The 20,013-nt window shown below is 38.8% G+C and overlaps 3 protein-coding genes and 3 non-coding genes across 9 annotated transcripts; 1 reads left to right on the top strand and 5 right to left on the bottom strand.

Moving 5' to 3' along the window:
- Positions 1-681: 681 nt before the first annotated feature.
- On the bottom strand, positions 682-4,047 carry LOC137966031 (bifunctional protein FolD 1, mitochondrial-like). 4 transcript variants are annotated; one of them, XM_068812473.1, is made up of 6 exons: positions 3,765-4,047; positions 3,598-3,656; positions 3,069-3,374; positions 2,109-2,345; positions 1,652-1,819; positions 682-1,223 (listed from the first exon to the last, which is right to left on the bottom strand). In XM_068812473.1, the coding sequence occupies exons 1-6, from the start codon at positions 3,940-3,942 to the stop codon at positions 1,044-1,046; spliced, it is 1,128 nt and encodes a 375-aa protein (XP_068668574.1). In that variant the 5' UTR covers positions 3,943-4,047; the 3' UTR covers positions 682-1,043. The 4 variants fall into 4 exon arrangements, with proteins under 4 accessions (XP_068668574.1, XP_068668575.1, XP_068668577.1 ...); XM_068812474.1 differs by lacking the exon at positions 3,598-3,656 and having other exon boundaries at positions 3,069-3,382; XM_068812476.1 differs by lacking the exon at positions 3,765-4,047 and having other exon boundaries at positions 3,069-3,382; positions 3,598-3,653.
- Positions 4,048-7,141: 3,094 nt separating this feature from the next.
- On the top strand, positions 7,142-9,846 carry LOC137966326 (cation/H(+) antiporter 15-like). The gene is made up of 3 exons (XM_068812909.1): positions 7,142-7,351; positions 7,452-8,456; positions 8,530-9,846. Exons 1-3 carry the CDS (start codon positions 7,142-7,144, stop codon positions 9,844-9,846), a joined length of 2,532 nt encoding a protein of 843 aa, XP_068669010.1.
- Positions 9,847-10,298: 452 nt separating this feature from the next.
- On the bottom strand, positions 10,299-10,458 carry LOC137966778 (U1 spliceosomal RNA). Its single transcript, XR_011116269.1, has one exon. It is a non-coding gene; the product is annotated as a U1 spliceosomal RNA (small nuclear RNA).
- Positions 10,459-10,907: 449 nt separating this feature from the next.
- Positions 10,908-11,068, bottom strand: LOC137966776 (U1 spliceosomal RNA). The gene has a single exon (XR_011116267.1). It is a non-coding gene; the product is annotated as a U1 spliceosomal RNA (small nuclear RNA).
- Positions 11,069-11,381: 313 nt separating this feature from the next.
- On the bottom strand, positions 11,382-11,542 carry LOC137966775 (U1 spliceosomal RNA). Its single transcript, XR_011116266.1, has one exon. It is a non-coding gene; the product is annotated as a U1 spliceosomal RNA (small nuclear RNA).
- A 1,251-nt stretch (positions 11,543-12,793) lies between these two features.
- On the bottom strand, positions 12,794-19,230 carry LOC137965936 (uncharacterized). Its single transcript, XM_068812340.1, has 6 exons — positions 18,690-19,230; positions 17,454-18,113; positions 14,894-15,346; positions 14,159-14,331; positions 13,297-13,480; positions 12,794-13,213 (listed from the first exon to the last, which is right to left on the bottom strand). Exons 1-6 carry the CDS (start codon positions 19,095-19,097, stop codon positions 13,121-13,123), a joined length of 1,971 nt encoding a protein of 656 aa, XP_068668441.1. The 5' UTR covers positions 19,098-19,230; the 3' UTR covers positions 12,794-13,120.
- Positions 19,231-20,013: the final 783 nt, after the last annotated feature.

Below are 20,013 nucleotides of genomic sequence, written 5' to 3' on the forward strand. Positions count from 1 at the left end.
TTGATCCTGGTATCCCCAACGAGTCTGAAGATGCAGAAACTGATTACCTCGGGTAATATGTTTTTCAACTGAGGTCAGTCAATGACAAGGTTGAATAGAGGAAGCCACCCTCTCACCCCCTCAAGACAGTACCTCATAACTTTGGCTAGTTATTTTGAATGACTTTGGCAGTATAAAATCAATGCAATTCATAGTACATCTCTGCTAAAAAAAAGAGAGAGAGAAAAAACAGTTTCTATTTTCTTAATATTTGTATTATAAGTAATTTTATTGTAAGTAGATATGATGTTATGACACTAATGGTTAATCAAATCGGTTGAGTCTAAAACTGATCATGAAACAGAGTTTCTAATAGGCACCTTGCAAGGATCACTTCTTAGTTTTCAATCAGACTGAATAGAGCAAACCGGTAACTTTGCTAGACAAGCTGTCCAATTTGCAATTTCCAGTCTAGCTGGGGCACTGTAAGTCCTCCATACCTTGTCTTTCCAGTCTAGCTTTATCATTTTAACATCTGAGTGTCGCCACTATCAAGTGCCTTTTATAACATAAACACAGTATACCATAATGCATAAGCCTCACTGCAAAAAATTAAGGTAACTACTTAAAATGCAGGATTTCATAAAGGGTTCTTCATCGAATGGCCAAAGAAACTCAGGCTAACATCCCCTTCTTTGCTTGGGGAACAATTCTGTTCAGAGGAAAAATATTTACTTTGCATAGATGCTTATACCTGTTGAATGGAACTCTAATCCAGCTTGAGCTAAAAGTTGCTATTTGCTTTGAAAAAATTAAAAGCAGGGTACTAGTGGAGGCAATGAGACATGGTATACCTACCCTATCCTCTTCCATTCCCAGAATTCTTTCAAAAACGGTCTTTACCTATCAATATCATGATGATGAGCAAGTGTTCGAAACAATGTAAATTTGTACCTGTGCACATATATCTTGCTTCCATAGCTTTCAGTTGAATGTGCAAGAGTGCTTGGCAGAGAGTGCAATCAAAAAGGATGTATTTGTACCTATGTTCACATATCTTACATCTAAAACTGTTGGATGAATCCATAAGACCTTTTAGCTGACTCGAGAGTATTGGAAAGAAGCATCGCAATGGTCATAGGACCCACTCCACCAGGCACTGGAGTTATAGCTGAAACCACTGGCAATGCTTCCTCGTAGCAGACATCTCCAATAAGGCGATAACCATACTCGCAACTCGAGTCCTGGCATTTTTAACCCACAAATGTCAATATGCTTGTACAACTTGCAAACATAAAGAACAAGAACATTCCATTTCAAAGTAAACTTTCTTTCTATGTCTGGTCTGAATTAGTCAGGACGATCACACAATTTTCTCCTTTACATGTTGTAAATACGTTAGTTGAAAAAAAACTTATATAAATAAAGTGGAAGAGCGTACATGGGAGATACTTGTGGAAAAGAAAATAGGACTCTACCCTTAAAAAAAGAGATATAAGCAAGTAGGCCTCATTTATTTTGTACATAATATGCAATGTTGCTCAGATGTCTCCGCATGGTACAGGCAACTAATATTAATATGACCTGCTGTTTTATAATTTTATTATGCTTAGACAGACATCATAATAATTACTTTATTAGTATCTTAGCCAGTTGCAGGACAGTTAATTACCTCCACTGGATTTATTCCCACATCAATGACTATAGCACCTGGTTTTAGCCAACTGCCTCGAACTAGGTTGGGCACTCCTGCAGCTGATACCACAATGTCAGCCTCTCGGGTGATCAATTCTGGGTTCTTTGTGAAGGCATGTACAATGCTTACTGTTGCATGATGCCTCTGCCAAAACAGTAAGCTGTCACAACACTTGAACCCCATCAACACCTCTACTAAAATGTTTCACAGCATGGTTGGCTAAATTTGTACAGGGTAGTTCAAAATCCATTACACATTGGCTGTTACTACTGATAAAAAGCATTGCATCACCCAGGATCGGGCACTACAAACTGCATCAGCATCATAAAAGCCAATGTATATTGTTGCCATACATGATGCGTATTGGCAATATAGGCAAATCATGCTTCAGTTTCAAAAAAGTAAACAGAAAAAAGAAGTGCAATAGTGTTACCTGTAACAACAAGGATGTAGGTGTTCCAACTATATTGCTTCTCCCAATAACAACTGCTTTTTTCCCCATGATTTCAATGCCTGAGCGAAGCAATAATTCAATGCAACCTTTTGGAGTACAAGGAATGAATAATGGTTCCCGACCACTCATGGCAAGGTTGCCCATATTCAAGGGATGGAACCCATCTACGTCCTTCTCTAGGCTCACAGCATTTAGAATCTTCTCCTCATCCATATGCTGCATCAAGGACAAAATTGTCATAAAAGATGAGCTCCACATCTTTTACTGTATCTTATTGTGCAACATCTAGTTATGAATCCAAAAGAACCTATCAAGTCACTCAGTTTTGCAACCAATGGATACTTCAACATTTGAAGCATTTTTATGGTAGTCGTGGAAACTCCTGTGTCCTCTTTAAAGGAAATTTATAATGTGATGCACGACGTTTCAACTTCCCATGTCATCCCCAGCTGCACTAACTTGTTGCACTCATGTGGTATAGAACCTTGGATCTTGGGGAGAGTACATTGATCAGTAACTCTAGACAAAAATTAAAAGGAACGAAACTTCTTTCTTATTGTCACCCTGTACCTTTTTTTAATGCATCTGAAGATCATCTAATGAATGGCTAAAGCTGTTTAACTGACGTTGTTTCCCTGCCCATAACCAGTATACAGGTTTCACATGCATGCAAAATGGATGATGTCAAGTGCATTAATATTTTTATTACAATGTCAAGCACATTATCTTTCAAATGCTTATTATAATCAACCTGAAATTGATACAGGTATTTGCATGTGCATGTGCATGAATGAGGGCCAAGTGAGCTGACCTCTCCCTAGTAGTCCGTATAACAAATGCAGGATAGCAATTCAAAGTATCCTTTCTCAAGACCAAAACTTTGCAGAAACTAGCATTTAAAAGTTGGAGGCAGAAGCTTCAGATGGATATAGAAATTACTTGGGGTAGAGGAAGTTGCACAAGAATACCATGAACAGATGGATTGTCATTGAAGCCAGAAACAGTATCAACCACTTCAGCCTCTGAACAATCTTCTGGTAACGCCGCCATTAGAGATGTAATTCCAACTTCTTCACAAGCCTTGATTTTATTACGAACATAAATCTGAGAATCTCTTCTTTCACCCACCAAAACTACAGCTAGCCCCGGAACCTTTCCAAGAGTGTCCTTCATCCTACGTACTTCATCCGCTATTTCTAACCTAATCTCGTCTGCCATAGACTTCCCATCAATCACCGCTGCCACCTGCTCCTCTGCGCATTTACATGTCAGATTACAGAAAAGAAGTTTCAAAACTTATAAACGGGAAAGAAGATTAGAGTGAATGTGAAAGAAATATAAACACAAACACGGGGGGAAGAAGAAAAAACAGTGAGATATAGTTATGGTACTAAATAGCATCCAAGTGCAGATTGAAAAACAAGCTTCAAATCTAAAAAAAGGTCAATTCAGTGCCCTGGTGATTTACAAATAGGAAGCAGTCTCTCTTGCAGAGGTTATTATTCCACACTACCCAGAACCATGATTCTGTTGAAAAAAAAAACAATTCAGTCGGCCAGATGTTTGTGTTTATTACTAAGAGATGAAACATTCATTTCAAAGTAATAATGTCAGGTCAAGAGCCGATCCTATTACCAGAATTAATAAAGAGTGGCCGGAAGCAAGCTCGCGCAGGTGGGGATAGGAACCATACGTCGGGAAGGTCGGGACCCAGAATGGGAGGTGTCGCTGATTTGGTGTTATAGCAGTTCAGGCACTTGAAAGCCGACACAAGGCCTCTTCGGCCTGATTTGCTCAAGAAAAGAGCTTGCATCTGGGACGATGGGGGTTTCCTACATATCAGAATCAGAGAGCAGGGATAAAATGGTGACGTCGTGGCGGAATCTGCTTCCGAAGAGGAAAGCTGACAGACGTGGATTCTTGTTCTTCAACCAGGATGTTAATATAGTTTTTTAATCTGAATGCAACAAAGTGAAGAAATAAAATTTTTAACTTCACCTGATAATTGAAATATGCATCTCGAGTTCAGTTAGCTCAACTACCCGAGCACTATCCACAACTTCAAACACAATGTAAATGAAGAAATTACTGATTATTACATCTAGAATATCAACAATACAAATTAGACAAGTAATAACATTGACAATATAAATTACATAAATAATAAAAATGTTTACATTTGATGTCTACTTTCTTGACTATTTATCGATAGATTTTGAATTTTTTTAGTATTATGCCTTGGTTGTTTACATCTACCACAAAAGTGGTTACCACATTCTTCTCTATCCATTTATGTACGTATATGAACAAAACATGGTCGACCAAGTTGACTCTTTGCAATAAGAGCAACTCGTGTATACGTGTCAAACCAATGAAGTCAATCTTTAGGAGGATAGAAACTCATTGCATATATTTGTCTATATGCTACTCTTATATATCAAATCCTAAATAATTGATTTAAATCCAATTAAAATTTCCACATACTGCAATGACATGGATACATGGAATTTTTTTCTCAAAGTAGCATCTATAGGAGTAAAAAAAAATTTCACTTTTGCAGCATTTTCTTGCCTTTCACAAAAAAAATTCGTTCATTCTATGAAAAATTATTGGGAATTTCACCAGAATAACTATTTAAAACAATTGATTTTGAAAAATAACGACGTCATCAAATTATTTTAAAAAATATCCAACTTTGACCGGTCCACTGCATATGTGTATAATCAAAGGTGACACCGTAAGCTTTGACTGCTTACATGTCACCATGTCATAAGTGCAGTGAAGTTAGATAAACACGTTGTATGCCACGTCATTATTTCGCCATGTATTCTACCAAGTCAGTTGCCACGTCAATAAATGATAATTTTTTTGAATAATTTAAAAAAATAAAAAATCAAATACACTTTTTATTACCTTATATCTAAAATAATAAGTTATTAAAAAATCTAATAAACTATTAAAAAATTAACTCTTACTTATTTAACACCATTTAATATCAATAAAAATATTTATTAATTAAAAAAATTTATAGTTACACTTTTTATTACTTTATATTTAAAAAAATAAAAAATAAAATAAGTATACTAATTAGATTTAAAATATTTATAAATTGAAAAATATACAAAAAATTATTTTAGAGTTTAAAAATAAAATTTATACGTATAATTTTTATTACATTATTTAAAAAATAATAAATGATTAAAAATATATATTAGTTAATTAAAAATCTTACAACACCTTTTATTATCAATTAAAATATTTATTAACTGAAAAATATGAAAATTTTATTTGAGTTTAAAAAATAAATGTACCAGTACACTTTTTATTACATTATATTTAAAATAATAAGTTATAAAAAATCTTACTTTTACCTATTTAACACGTTTTTATTATCGATTTAAAAATATTTTAATTAAATTTTTTGAAATTTTAGTTTTGAGTTGAAAAATCAAATTTATCAATAACTTTTTTAAAAATTTATCGATAGACTTTTTATTACCTTATATTTAAAATAAATTAAATATACTAATTAATTAAAAAATCTTACTCTTTCTAATCTAACTTATTTTATTATTGATTTAAAATATTTTTATATTTTTTAATTTTTTAATTAAGAGGAGGGCATCGAGGGCAAGGGCAAGGGCAAGGGCGAGGGCGAGCGGTGGTAGCAGGCACTATGAGAGGGGAGGGGAGAGCAGATGAGGCCGAGGCAGAGAGAGGAGAGAGGCTGAGTGGCGACGAGAGGGCGAGGCCGAGCGGCGGCGAAAGGGCAAGAGGAGAAAGATGAGTGGGGAAATAAAAAGTGTATTTGATTTTTTTATTTAAAAAAAATTATTCAATTTTTTATTTATTGACATGGCACCTTACGTGGCAGATGACGTGGTAGACGACGTGTTCATCTAGCTTCACTGCACTGATGATGTGGTAATATGTAAGCAGTTAAAGTTTACGTGTCGCCTTTGATTGTACACGTGCAATGAACCGGTCAAAGTTGGGTATTTTTTAAAATAATTTGATAACGTCGTTGTTTTTCAAAATAAGTTGTTTTAAATGATTATTTTGGTGAAATTCCCAAAATTATTTCCACCAATGCCTGAATAAGAAGACTTTTGACAAATTTCAAAAAATAATTGAAGCGCTCAAATATATTTATATTCATCACACCAAATAGAATATTATCATAATGTGCTAGATATCATAACTCAAAATGCAAATCCCCCTCTATTAATAATTTCTTGGCTCACTCACCTTGCTATCTAATCAATTCTATTAAGAGTATTATTTTTGAACAACTTTTTGAAATTAGTTATCATATGACACACAAAATTGACGACAATATTCTGGTGGTGGAAATTATTTTTGGACCGCTCTAATCAAACTTTTTTGATAGTGATCTTCTTTTTCAAATAAAAAAAATGATCTGGACAAGTTAAAAACCATTTCCCACAAAGAGCAGTAGCAATCAACAAACATTGTGTTCCATCAACACTAATTGATATCATGTAATAGATGGCGGAAATATCCAAAATACACATTTAAACCTCCTTTAGTAATCAATTTCATCATAATTCAACAAATACAAAGAGTTAAGGTAAATCCATAGTTAGCCCAATCACCAAAAATTAATTTCAAAGTCTTATATTTTACTCTTCAATGTTGTCTCGTATGTTTTCTCAAAGTCTTATATGCAGTGAGATAAAATGGGTACGTAGGCGGCCTAAAATAGGAAAGTAGGGAGGTCGCCTACTTTGTTCCTGTTTAATTACTGATATGACGGTTTACTCGGTTTACCGTTAACATCAGATTAACCCTGTCAATCGAGCTTTTCTGTACACAGAACAGAAGAAGAAGAAATAACGATTTTGAATCTTCTTCCCTCTTGGATCACCTCTTTGATCTCTATCAGGTTTCTGAGATTCTAATTTGTCTATCAAAACTGAATTTTCAGTCTTCTTTTTCTTCTTCGCGGTGAATCAAAGAGTTTTTTTGGAGAAGAAGAAAAGATGGGCACAATGGCGGAGAATAGTTCGTTTACGGAATCGAACATTGTCTGTTATTCACCAACGATGATCACCACGAACGGGATCTGGCAGGGCGACAACCCTTTGGCTTACTCGCTCCCGCTCTTTATCTTGCAAGTAACGCTAGTCGTCCTCACCACCCGCACTCTGGTCTTCGTCTTCCGACCTCTCCGTCAACCTAAAGTTGTCGCCGAGATACTCGTAATTTTACTCTTCTTATTATTTTGTTTTTTGGGACTGTGAAATGGAAATGATACAACGAGAAACGAATTAAATTTAACTCCGATGTGGATTTGTGTAGGGTGGTATACTTCTGGGTCCGTCAGTGTTGGGGAGATACAAGCCATTCACAGAAGCTCTTTTCCCTCTGCGTAGCATCATGGTGTTGGAGACGATGGCGAACATAGGCTTGCTCTACTTCCTTTTCCTGACAGGAATAGAAATGGACATAACGGTGATCAAGCGAACGGGGAAGAAATCGGTGAAGCTGGCGGTTGCAGGGATGGCTCTCCCCTTCATTGTCAGCATCTTCACCTCTTTTGTGATCAAGAACTTCATAACCGAAAGGAAAGTGGGCGACCGAGGGTCGTTCCTGCTCTTCCTCTGCGTGGCCCTCTCCGTCACCGCCTTCCCTGTCCTCGCCCGCGTCCTCGCCGAGCTCAAGCTCCTCAACACCGACCTCGGCCGCCTCGCCATGTCCGCCGCTCTAATCAACGACATGTGCGCCTGGATCCTCCTCGCCGTCGCCATTGCCATGGCCGAGAACAGCAGCACCATAGCCTCCCTCTGGGTCATCCTTAGCGGCACCGGTTTCGTCCTGTTTTGTCTCTTTGCCGTCCGCCCCGCCGTCATGTGGCTCGTCCGCCGCACCCCCGACGGGGAGACCGTCAGCGAGCTCTACCTCTGCATCATCCTCACCGGGGTGATGGTGAGCGGCTTCGTGACCGACGCCATAGGGATCCACTCCATCTTCGGAGCGTTCGTCTTCGGCCTGGTCATCCCGGAGGGCCCCCTTGGCGCGGCCCTCGTCGAGAAGCTCGAGGACTTCGTCTCGGGTCTGTTACTGCCATTGTTCTTCGCCATCAGCGGGCTTCGAACCGACGTCAGCAGCATGCGTGGCATCACAGACGGCTGGGGGCTTCTTGTGCTGATCATTCTTTTGGCGAGTGGCGGCAAGGTGCTGGGCACCATGATTCTGGCCTCCTCCTACAATATGTCTATGCGGGAGGGCTTATCCCTCGGAATCCTCATGAACACCAAGGGTCTCATTGAGATAATCGTCCTCAATGTCGGGAGAGATCAAAAGGTATTCGTTGTCCGTTCCTGTTTTCTGCAAATTCATCTTTTCCATGCCGTTCTGATCAATTTCCATAGTTCAGGTGTTGGACGATGAGTCGTTTGCGGTGATGGTGTTGATGTCTGTAATTTTGACGACGATAATAACCCCATCAGTGACGGCGTTATACAAGCCGGTGACAAGACTGGTACCTTACAAGCGTCGGACGATCCAGCGGTCGAAGCCGGACGGGGAGCTTCGGCTACTGGCTTGCATCCATGGCCCTCGAAACGTACCCAGCTTCATCAACCTGATGGAAGCCACCCACCCCACGAAGAGGTCCCCCATCTTCGTCCACGCTCTCCACCTAGTCGAGCTCACCGGTCGGGCCTCCGCCATGCTCATCGTCCACAACACTCGCCGCTCCAGCCGCCCGGCGCTCAACCGTACGCAGGCTCACTCCGACCACATCGTCAACGCGTTCGAGCAGTACGAGAGGCACGCGAGCGGGGTCTCGGTGCAGCCCCTCACGGCCATCTCCCCCTACTCGAGCATGCACGAGGACATCTGCAACATTGCGGAGGACAAGCGGGTGGCGCTTATCATACTACCTTTCCACAAGGAGCAGATGGTGGATGGCGGCATGGAGGCCACGAACCCAGCCTTCCGCAGCGTGAACCAGAACGTCTTCACGAATGCCCCCTGCTCCGTCGCCGTTCTCGTCGACCGCGGCCTCGGTGGAACCAACCGTGCAACCGTCAGCCATGTCTCTCACAGCGTAGTGATGCTCTACTTCGGCGGTCCGGACGACAGAGAGGCCCTTTCCTACGCAGGCCGGATGGTAGAACACCCGGGGATCAGCCTCACCGTCATCAGGTTCATCCCCGGCGACAATGTCGTCGAACCTATGATCCAACCCGACGAGAGCAAGATCCTCTCGGTGGTCACCGACATGGAGATGGAACAACAGCTCGACGACGAATTCCTCAACGACTTCCGGCTCAAGAACGTGAGCGACGAGACGGTGGCGTACATGGAGAAGGTGGTGAACAACGGGGAGGAAACGGTGGGGGCCATCAGAGAGCTGGACAACACCAACGACCTTTACGTCGTGGGGAGGGGGCAGGGGATGGTGTCCCCCCTTACGGCGGGGCTCACTGACTGGAGCGAGTGCCCGGAGTTGGGAGCCATCGGGGACTTGTTATCGTCGTCGGATTTCACGGCAACGGTGTCGGTGCTGGTGATACAACAGTACGTAGGGACTGGGAAAGAGGGGAACGAGAGCCCGGGGCTGCAGATGGACATGTACATGAACAGTGACCGACGAGCTGGGAGGGCTTCGACCGTGATGCAGCAGAGACCACACAGTCCAGAAGGATTCAGCCCCAACTGGAGTAGCAGCAGCCCTTTAGGTCCCTAGCCATGTTCAAGAGGACATTTTGCTGTAACCAGATTGGGCAACTTCAACGTCTATAAAACTTAGGAAATAATTATTTATTGGTCTATTTATTACGCTAAGTCTTATTTTCTCCTCTCTATGAAACGGAGGGAGGAGAACCCCCACCATAGAACGGGCTAGGGAAAGGGTATCCGTTAAATTTAATTAGTTCGACCGACTAAAATAATCCAAAATAATTTAATTATGTGTTTAGGCATATGTTCTTTGATTTAAAGTATTTTCATGAAGCGGGGTTGGGTTTTCAAAATCCGGACCAAACCGAACCAAAGTACCATCCTGAGTCTTGAATCATAATTTAGGTAAAAGCATCCAATTCGAAAAATTACCTCTTTCGTAGTCGGAAGCCCAAGGACGCAGTTAGCCTTCAGGATCGCGTTGGCCCGGCGGGGTAGGAGATATCGTTTAAGTGTTGGTAGGGGCCGCGCGAACGCGTACCCCCGCTGGCACAAATTATGACGTCCACTCTCTCACTTGGGGAGATGGTGAGACGGCTCTCCTCCAGAGTGCAATGGAGGCAGCTGCCCTAGGCCATCGACCGTCTTGATCACCGATAGACCCCGTCCAGGTAAGTATGTTCATCTAACCATCTATCTTGCATTTTATTACACCTTCTTTCGAAACTTCTTCTCCTTTATTGTCAATGTGGGACTAAGATAATCCTTCCTATCATGTATTTCAAAAAGATTCAAACCCAAGGAATCTTTCACGTCCGGCAGGAAGAGAATCGTTCAATTTGCAGAACTCCGGAGTTGTAAATGGAAGGAGATGCCGGAGTCGGAGAAGAAAGGGAAAATTTAGAAGAGAGAATTGATGGGGGCCGCGAATCGTTCAATTTGCAGAACTACTCCGGAGTTGTAAAATGAAAGAAGATGCCGGAGTCGGAGAAGCAAGGGAAAATTTAGAAGAGAGAATTGATGGGGGCCGCGTGAACGCTGCAGGAAGAGCATCGTTCAATTTACCGCAGATGTAAATGAATAGTGAAACCGGAGCCAGAGAAGAAAGGAAAATTTAGAAGAGAGTTGATGGGGGCCGCGCGAACGCGTACCCCCGCTGGCACAAATTATGACGTCCACTCTCCCACTTGGGGAGATGGTAAGACAGCTCTCCTCCAAAGTGCAATGGAAGCAGCTGCCCTAGGCCATCGGCCGTCTTGATCACCGACAGACCCCGTCCAGGTAAGTATGTCTTCTAAATGTTCCATCTTCCGTTTTATAGTTCCTATTCTCTTGAGCTTCGCCTGCGTTACCTATGTGGGACTAATTAACTTCAAACTGATTCTTTTCACGGGTCTACCTATGAGAATCACCTTTAGAACATTAATAAATCATGTAAAAATTTCTCCAATTTTAAAAGACTTAAAGACCAAAATGATTATGAAAGGATGTTAAAATGGATCTGATGAAATGTAAAAATATTAAATTTTATTTAAAAATTAATTTTTATTTCCAGAATAAAATTTGAAAAGAACAAAAAAAAAAAAATTATTTTAAAATTTGGTGGGGGCCGCGCGAACGCGTACCCCCGCTGACACAAATTTTGACGTCCACTCTCCCACTTGGGGAGATGGTAGGACAATTCTCCTCCAAAGTGCAATGGAAGCAATTGCCCTAGGCCATCGGCCTTCTTGATCACCGATACACCCCGTCCAGGTAAGTATGTTTTGCTATCCATCAATCTTGATTTTTAGAAACCTTCTGGTCTTGCCTTCTCTTCATCCTTACCTATGTGGGACTAATAAGCATCTAGTGAATTGATTTAGAAGCAAAGTCTATGAGATAATAGGTCGATTTTTATAACAGTGTTCTCAATTAGCTAAATATACTCAAATGAACATGAGTGGATTTGAAATTATGCCTTTATTATTGAATTTTTATTTTACATGACATGCATGAAAATAGGTTAAAAAGGTATATTTATAATTTCATGTAAAAACTATAAAAATAGATAGATGGGAATAATTACATTTATTTTATTAGAATAATATTTTTATTTAATTACCCTCGCTTATTTAAAATTTATTTTTTTAATAAAGGAGTTAAGACCATCTATACTTGAACCCAATGCCAAAAAAAAATTATTTTAAAGATAATTTTTAGCATAATTAAATAACTCAAAATAAATAGAAGATTAATATGACTAAAACACCTTTAAACTGAAACTCTTATGTGGGTTTAGGCCCATCTTCCAACAGTTATTTATATTTTTTATGATTTTTTTTTTGCAATTAAAACTTCAAATAGTGGAAGAAGGTAACTTGATGACCTAGTACAAGATCAAAATAGTAGAGTTTTAGGAATAGATCTCTGAAAATGGATTAATACTTCCAAATTTTGCAAATGAGGAAGATATAACAACAAGCCTAATGTAAGAGTCAAGGATTAGAACATGTGTCCTACTAGTGATCTTCATGCAAGACATTAGTGATTAAAAAATAAAAGTATAAAGTAGGATCAGGTCAGCCAATTGAATCAAGTTCAACCATATTCAATGCCTTGCCCAGGGTAGGTAGGGAATTGAACCATGATTTTGTATTGATTTAGAGTGCTATTTATATATAATTTTACAACAAAAATCACCTAAACAATTGAAGGGGTCCAGGGGTCCTATTCTTATTCTTATGGACTGACTCAATTAATTAACTTACAGAGTCAAAGTAATTTGTTCTTTGAAAAGGAAGGGAAGGGGTTTTTGCCCTACCCATTCCCCAAGATAATCTTTACTAAAAGACACCTTTCATTTGAAAGTCTCCTTGTAAGAGTGGGCAGTAATAACCCAATTACTCTATGTTTGTATCTTGAGATTGAGGTGTAATCTTAGTAGCAAGAATTGGGGAAGATAACATTGATGATTTATATTAAATGTGTATATTTGCATGAACAAAAAGACTAGGTTACAGACAAGGGAAGAGTGATAATGCAATCAGAGAGGAGAAACGTATTTATGCTTTAAACTCCAAATGTGAACTCATTTCAGGATGCTTCTTGGAAGATTGAGAAGAACAGTAAAGCCCTCACTGTCAATAACAACAGCAGTCAAAACGGCAAAGCTAATTCTAGCATCAAAACCCAAATGGTAGCTGGAAAGAGGCATGAATTATATTATACAACATTCCACCTGACACAAAACTGATCGGTGAGGATTTCCCTGCATCCTCACCTAAATTTTCTAGGCTGAGAGAAAAAAAATGTTGAAAAATCTTTGATCAAATCTAAAGGGGCATCAGCTGCAGATTTTATCAAAGAAGTTTTTCAGCCACAAGCCTTGCTTTATCTTTTAGTACTTTACGTGCTCGCCAGTAAACGGAGGTAGCTCTCTCGGGTGTTCCCACCTGTAAAAATGAATCGTTGAGTAATAAAAAAAAAATCCTGATAGGAATTGAGAGAATCAGTAACTGGTTATTAGTATCATCACCTTCATCTCCATGGAGTAGTAATCATGCCATAATCTGACGTTCTGGCTGTAGGAGCTGACAGCAGATTCAAACAACTTGCGCGCATTTAGAAGACCATCATTGCAGCCAGCCAATGCTAGGTTTGATTCCAATTCTATGCAATGCTGGTATGTTGTGAGACTGGGACGAGGGGCAGACAGAAATCTGCTTATTCAATCACAAACAAAGGTTTCAGTATCAGTAAAAGAGAAACATCCCATAAGCTAGCTTTGCTTTCTCCTCTGGGTGACTCTTCCAGAGGAGATCTAGTCGTTAAAATACAGTTTCAAAATGGTGAAAACTGTTGCACCGAAATGTTTTTCATCTCGTTTATTTCAGTGAAGTCAATTGGAATGACTGCATCACTCGTTTCATGAAAGCCATTGCAGATGAAAACACTTGCACAAGAAAACAAACCATGTAATTTCTGGATGAAATCACCTATGTCAGACACAACATCATTTTCAATCTTCTATATATGTACTAACATCCAAGGAGAATAAAAGACTGTGTAACAAGCTGTCAGTCAACACAAACAAAAATCACTGTAAGGCAACGAGTAGAGAGATGAGGATAAATAGATACCACTCATAACTTAATGAAGTGATTTTCTTTATCTTGAGCTCTTAGTCAGAACAGCATTTGTGGGATGCATGTACCTCATTCTCAGAAATGGACAGTCAATGACATTAACCATTATTAAAGTCTTCTTAAGTCACCTAATATAGCAAAATTTCATACTGGCTCCCAACAGAGGTTATATCAAAATCAACATCAATAGATCGCACCTGGTATGATTTTCAAAAGAAAAAGATTTTTCAAGGAAAGTTTTTTGCAGCATACCGCTTATACATCTCTCTGGCCTGCTGTATGCCATCTTTCGCGAGAACCCAGTTAACAAAAACAGAAGAGACAGAAATTTCACCAGTAGAATCACTGCCTTTCGCCAATGAAATTAGAAATATTTCGACAAGCTTGTCAAAATACTCTTTTCTATTAGAAAAGAATTTGATGGCCTGAAAGCAAACAAGTACTCATAAGAAGACATATTAGCATACATTTTGGTCAGTTAAAACAACATTCAGAGAAAACAGGACATATACAACATTTACCTGATGAGTTTGTTAAATAAATCATGCAATAACTAAATGAAGCAAATGCAGGGCAAATGAGTTGCACAGAAACATTGCATAAATAAATAGCACAAAGTAGAACAAAGATAACTTGGTCAGGCTGATCACCATGGGAAACCTACATGAGGACGAACAACCCATAAATGCAGTAGACTTATAACCAAAAGGGGCTGTCACATATCACTTGGAACCACAATCCATAAAACAAAGATACCACTGCCTCAATTATTTAAAAATTGTCACCAGTTGGCATTCAAAAAGAAGATGATAGTGAAACTTCTCAGCAAAATCTCCATAAATAAAACTCACTCCAATTTCAAATCAATTTCATAAATAAATTTACTCATCCAAGAGATGAAAAATTTTATTAGAAAAAAAAGAGTCAGAACTTAATTCCATATATAGTTCAAGCAAATAAAGGAAGGAATGAGGACAGTTGACATACCATGAGCCACAAGGTTTGAGCCTCTGAAATAGCTAATTTTGATAGTACACTTTTCAGGAGTTCGAAGATAGACTTCAAGTTATCCTTACTCAAAGAACGACTTGCAACCCATTTCATTTCTATTGAAACCCTTAAAACCCATAACTTTGCTGCTCCAGAAAGTTCGCCAGAACAAATCTTTTCTGCAAGATTTCTGGCTTCTTCCACTCTTCCCAATTGAAGGAAAAAAGAAATGTACTGATGAGCAAGGTCCTCAGTGAGACATCCTCTAAATTCAGCCTTTTCATATACACTCAACAACTTTGATGTGAGGTCAACAGAATCAGCCAAAATGTGTGCAAAGCAAGAATACTGGGAATCCTTACTTGCAGGGAGAATAAGATCCAAGAGAAAGCTCGAATACAAAGAAAACATCTTTGCAGTTGGAATATGGCTCAGTGATTCCTCATAGACCTATGAACAAAGGAAAGCAGAGAATCAGGTTAGTGAGCCAATACAGATATAACATGGGTTATTTGCATAACTGCATAGCACTTGAATCTCTAGGAAACTGGCAGTCAGAACAATTAAGTAAAAACCTGTAAGCAGAAAAGAATGAATTCATATTTCCCAATTATTTGAGCTAATTTAGGTTTAAAGTTGCATAGCCAGAAAGACTCAACCCCAGTCCCAGTGGAAGGACTCGTTAATTTAGGCTTAGAGCTGCATAGCAGAAATTCTCAGCTTCAGTTCCAGTGGAAAGTGACTCAGCTATAGTAATCAGTTGGATAAAGGAAAGTTCCCCTCCTCCTTGATAGTAATCAGTTGGATAAAGGAAAGTTCCCCTCCTCCTTGGTGCTTTGGTTACATATAGATGAAATTAAAGTTTTATGTAGTTCATTAGTTGTATCATGGCAGCAACACTTCATGCTGCAATTAATATCTCGGATGTACAGGTTAACGAGGGTGTTCCAAGAAATGTTATTAAAACAGAACCTGTCATCGAACCAGTAGGATGACTAGTTTTAGTCCAATTGGGTTAGACCAGATTCAACCAATGGTTAGACCAGGTCCAATTGGGCCACCTTTTTATTTTCTGTATATATGTTATTCTGTTGAAGTTGGACATGAATCAGTCTTCATTTGGTTGATTCACCCTTTCTATGTAGGTACTTGGTATTGGATTTGAATCCTCTCTCTAGGAAAAACCTTTTCACCATTTCTTCATAAGAAAATGATTGAACCAGACGAACTAACTGGTCCGGTTTCAAGTTCAGACTAGACCACTGAGATAGGTATTCATATTTTAAGCCAAACACAGTTTTCCTTATGTGAGAATCGGAAAAGGGGTCCAGTTCCAGTTCAATTGGGTTTAACCGTCTGGCCTGGTCCGGTTCTAACAACATTGGTCCCAAGCCTTTCCCATTGATTGGAGACTCCTTCTCTATTGTAGCCTAATCTTTTTCTACTCTTGTACTTTCACAAAGTAACAAAAGCCAACCATTATTTCCAAAAAAAAAAAGTAGCTTGCAGTAACTTCATTTTTACCTTTTTCATTCCAGATCATCAAGAGCAGCTTGTTAGAAAGGCACACTGAAATCCAATTCAAAAAAATTCTTCCAAATTGCTCACTTATTGGTTTTCTTATTGCATTTTTTTTTTACCTTTTTCTTTATGATTTTTATTTCTGGAAACAGTAAGTGTTTCAGGTACTTGCACTCCCTAAGCAGAGTAAAATCATCACTGAGAACAACTTAGAAAATACTCTTAACGAGATTACTAAATAGCCATAAGGGATAATAGCAGGATGCAGTGATTCTCTGCCCATTCTACAATTAAAGGAGAACAAATTTGAGTGGCAAGCATGCATCTTATAGCAAATCATACAGGATTCAAATATCCAAATATGCATGTAACTGAAAAAAACAACAGGAAAGACCTAACCTCTTGTTCAATGAGTACACTTATCACTCTTGTATACCTCAATCTAAGAAAACATTTAGAGAAAACAAAAACTTAAGAATAGTTTTCAAATACTTTTTAGGAGTCCAAAGTTCTAAGAAAATAATTGAAGAAGGTCAACAGAGGAAATAATGACTTACAACAGAGGAAGACTAATGTTACCAGTCCCGACATGGTTGGGCCACAGCTTTAATTATGGTGATATGAGAAAATGAAATGAAAGAAGACTAGTAACAATAGTTGGTATATAATTATTCCAAAAGCAATCTAATGCAAGAAAATAAATGGTCCAATATTTAGTTAATTTATCATTAGGGTGGCATGCTGATCAATACATTTTACTAATGAAGGGATGGGTCACACAAAGTATAAACAACTGTTACTAAATCCAAAGAACTCTCATCTAGCACATTTTGCATGTATGATGCCTGTATCTTCATTGTTGCCATATCTAAACAGAAACCAATGCACAAACATGGAAAAGTGTTTATTTAGTGTTTTTGGTTCATCCAAAAAGTGTTTAGTTAGAGCCTGATGCTGCATAGGTAAATGATTATTTTTGAATAATGAATCACTCCTAACTTTTCAACAATATAACTGCAGAAAGGTAGCTTCTTACCTGAACTGCTTTACCAAACAGATCAACTGCTTCGGCATTTGTTGCCTCTTTCTTCCTTTTATCATCTATAACTTGAAGTCTCCCTAACCAATCCCAATACTCCTCATTTCCAGAGAAGTGTCTCTTCATGTCATTCATTATATCTTCTTTCAACTCTAGTGAATGAACCAAATCCATGTCTTTCAAAATTTCCAGAAACCTTTTCCTTAAGTTCATACTCAATGGAATAGCATCAACTGCTCCATCATATATAGTTCGAAATACTATCAATTCTTGCTCTCGAAATGCATCTACTTTCTCATCTGTCTTCCCTTCTTGAATCTCAGATCCATCTGTATCATCTCTTTTTTCATTTAGGGGTATAAATAAGTCCTCGTTTTCATCTCTCCATTTCTTTTCATCATCATCTATATTCTTATCAGCCACTGTACCTATATCTTCTCCAAGAGCAACCTTTCTAGCTTTTAACTTGTTAAGATAAGTGAGTTCCATTCTGAGATACTCAACCCAAAGATCCTCTGAATTACAGCAAACTCGCAATCCATGCTGCATGAGAGCACGGGCAGCTGTGACATTTAAGTTTTGGTCAAACTCCCAAGCTGCAGCATAAATCCACAGGCCAGGAACCTTTGGATGAAACCTAATTGCCTGAGCCAATGCCTAGAAAACAGTACACAACAAAATGAAAATAGAGAAGATTAGAATTTGATTCAGGTATGAAAGATCAACTGAAGCAACAATAATAGCCTCTATTAAATAACCTAAACGATGCAAATGGGGTTTGAACACAAAATCATGAAAACGAATTGACCAGCTATACTGAAGTTGTAACATTGCAAATCATCTAAGCAAAACCCGTAGTGAAAAATTTTGGTCCATCAATCTCATAATGAAAATTTGCAAAAACTGACTGCCAATAAAACCTTCAAACAACTTAGAAGGCGACATTTCAAGATAAGGCAATAAGTTGACTAGAAATAGAATATGGTTTCTGAGAACATCAAATATCATGATTAAGTTCAATTACATAAGCTAATAACTCAACACGAAAAGTTTATTCCCGCTCATCAAATTTAATAAAGTTAAATAACTTAACAAGTAACTCAGAATGAATTTTTCGATGAGATTTTTCCTTTGATAAGGATGAGACGTAAGCTAATTTTACTAGTATTACAGGCTATGAAATTACATTTAACTCATTTACAGGCACCATTAATCCAACTAAACACAGCTTACCTGCTTCATTCTCCCGTGTCGTCTCTCCCGGCAAAACTCAAGATATCGAAACCAAAGGTCGAGATCCCCCTTGTACCTCATAACAGCTAATCTATAAATCTCCAAAATCCTCCGAACGCCGGTGTAGTCAGAAACGGACTTCTTCCACTTCTTGGTGTGGTTCGTCTTGTTCACTACTCGGACAACCGACTTCTTCCGAAGTCTACGCAGAGTATCAAGCTGCACCTCGTAGTCAATGTACGCGAGGTAGTCTTGTTTCAGAGGACAAGGGCGCTTGAGGCGGTACTCAAAAGCTCGACGTTTTTTCACAATTTCGGCAATTTCTGCTCGTGAGAACAGGCCGCGGCGTTCCAGGTCATCGAATTCGTCGACCATTCGCTCCAGCCGGTACTGAACCACGTCCGCCATCTTTGTCTCTCAGTCTTGAGTGACGAACCTGGTAGTCTTCCTCTGGAGCTTCCTTTCTCTGGTGAAAAAACAGAAGGGAGGAGAAGGGGGTAGATGACGAGAAGGGAAAGTACTCTGAGCTCTGGTTTCGGCTACAGCGGGAAAGAGGGAGAATAGGGCTCTTCTGAGGGAAACGGCAGTCGGGTAATCGAAGTGAGCCGGGATTTTCTCTATTGGCCCATTTGGGCTTTGGTTATGGGCCACATTATATGGACTACCACAATTTGGTTCACAATCCAAACTAAAAGTTAATTAATTTATTAATATATATTAAATACCTCATAAATTAAATTAAAATATTATCTATTTTAGGTAATTTATACCGTTCAATTGACCACCATAGCCAATTTACATAACTTATTCTTTCTCCATCACGACTCCCTTGTCCCACCATTGCTTTTAGCTTCTTCGATGAATCGATATTAAACTAGGTTCACCAGCTTAGACCCCACGACGGAATGTTTAACATCATACTAATCACTCTAATAATCAGTCAAAGACAAAAAAATCTAAATTAAATGTGTGTCTCAATGCCTTTTTCAAATTGATCTTGAGTAAATGGAGCTCATGGTTAAATGATTCAACATGAATGGGACATTAGGGTCAATGGGGCAACATATCAAGCTTTGACATAACTACTTGTGACTAGTCTGATTTGTGACATAAGTAGTTCAATTAAAATAGCTTGTAGTTAAGATTGGTAAAAAATTTATGCATATTTTTTCAACAATAGTGAGGAAGGAAAAGGCCTCTCAAACCCTATTTTGTTGCGGGAGGGAAGTTGTTTTTAACTTGGTTGATTGTCGATTAAAGTGTTCATAGTTGTTTAATCAATAATTAAAAATAATTATTTCAATACTTTCCAATGAAATATTAA

This window comes from Aristolochia californica, unplaced genomic scaffold (genome assembly GCF_029961685.1).
Source record: "Aristolochia californica isolate CCGP_79_NKW_82.1479 unplaced genomic scaffold, dmAriCali1.0.hap1 SCAF_5, whole genome shotgun sequence".
NCBI classification, from domain to species: domain Eukaryota; kingdom Viridiplantae; phylum Streptophyta; class Magnoliopsida; order Piperales; family Aristolochiaceae; genus Aristolochia; species Aristolochia californica.

Bases quoted from the DNA above. Each gene is read 5' to 3' on its own strand.
- LOC137966031 (XM_068812473.1), bottom strand. From the start codon at position 3,942: ATGCAAGCTCTTTTCTTGAGCAAATCAGGCCGAAGAGGCCTTGTGTCG. The intron at 3,657-3,764 runs GTAATAGGATCG...TTTTTTCAACAG, and splicing joins GCCACTCTTTATTAATTCTG to AATCATGGTTCTGGGTAGTG. The intron at 2,346-3,068 runs GTAATTTCTATA...TCCTTGATGCAG, and splicing joins TGCAACTTCCTCTACCCCAA to CATATGGATGAGGAGAAGAT.
- LOC137966326 (XM_068812909.1), top strand. From the start codon at position 7,142: ATGGCGGAGAATAGTTCGTTTACGGAATCGAACATTGTCTGTTATTCA. The intron at 7,352-7,451 runs GTAATTTTACTC...GGATTTGTGTAG, and splicing joins AAGTTGTCGCCGAGATACTC to GGTGGTATACTTCTGGGTCC. The intron at 8,457-8,529 runs GTATTCGTTGTC...TCCATAGTTCAG, and splicing joins ATGTCGGGAGAGATCAAAAG to GTGTTGGACGATGAGTCGTT.
- LOC137965936 (XM_068812340.1), bottom strand. From the start codon at position 19,097: ATGGCGGACGTGGTTCAGTACCGGCTGGAGCGAATGGTCGACGAATTC. The intron at 15,347-17,453 runs GTAAGAAGCTAC...CTTTGTTCATAG, and splicing joins TGTTTGGTAAAGCAGTTCAG to GTCTATGAGGAATCACTGAG. The intron at 13,481-14,158 runs GTATGCTGCAAA...TTGAATAAGCAG, and splicing joins GCCAGAGAGATGTATAAGCG to ATTTCTGTCTGCCCCTCGTC.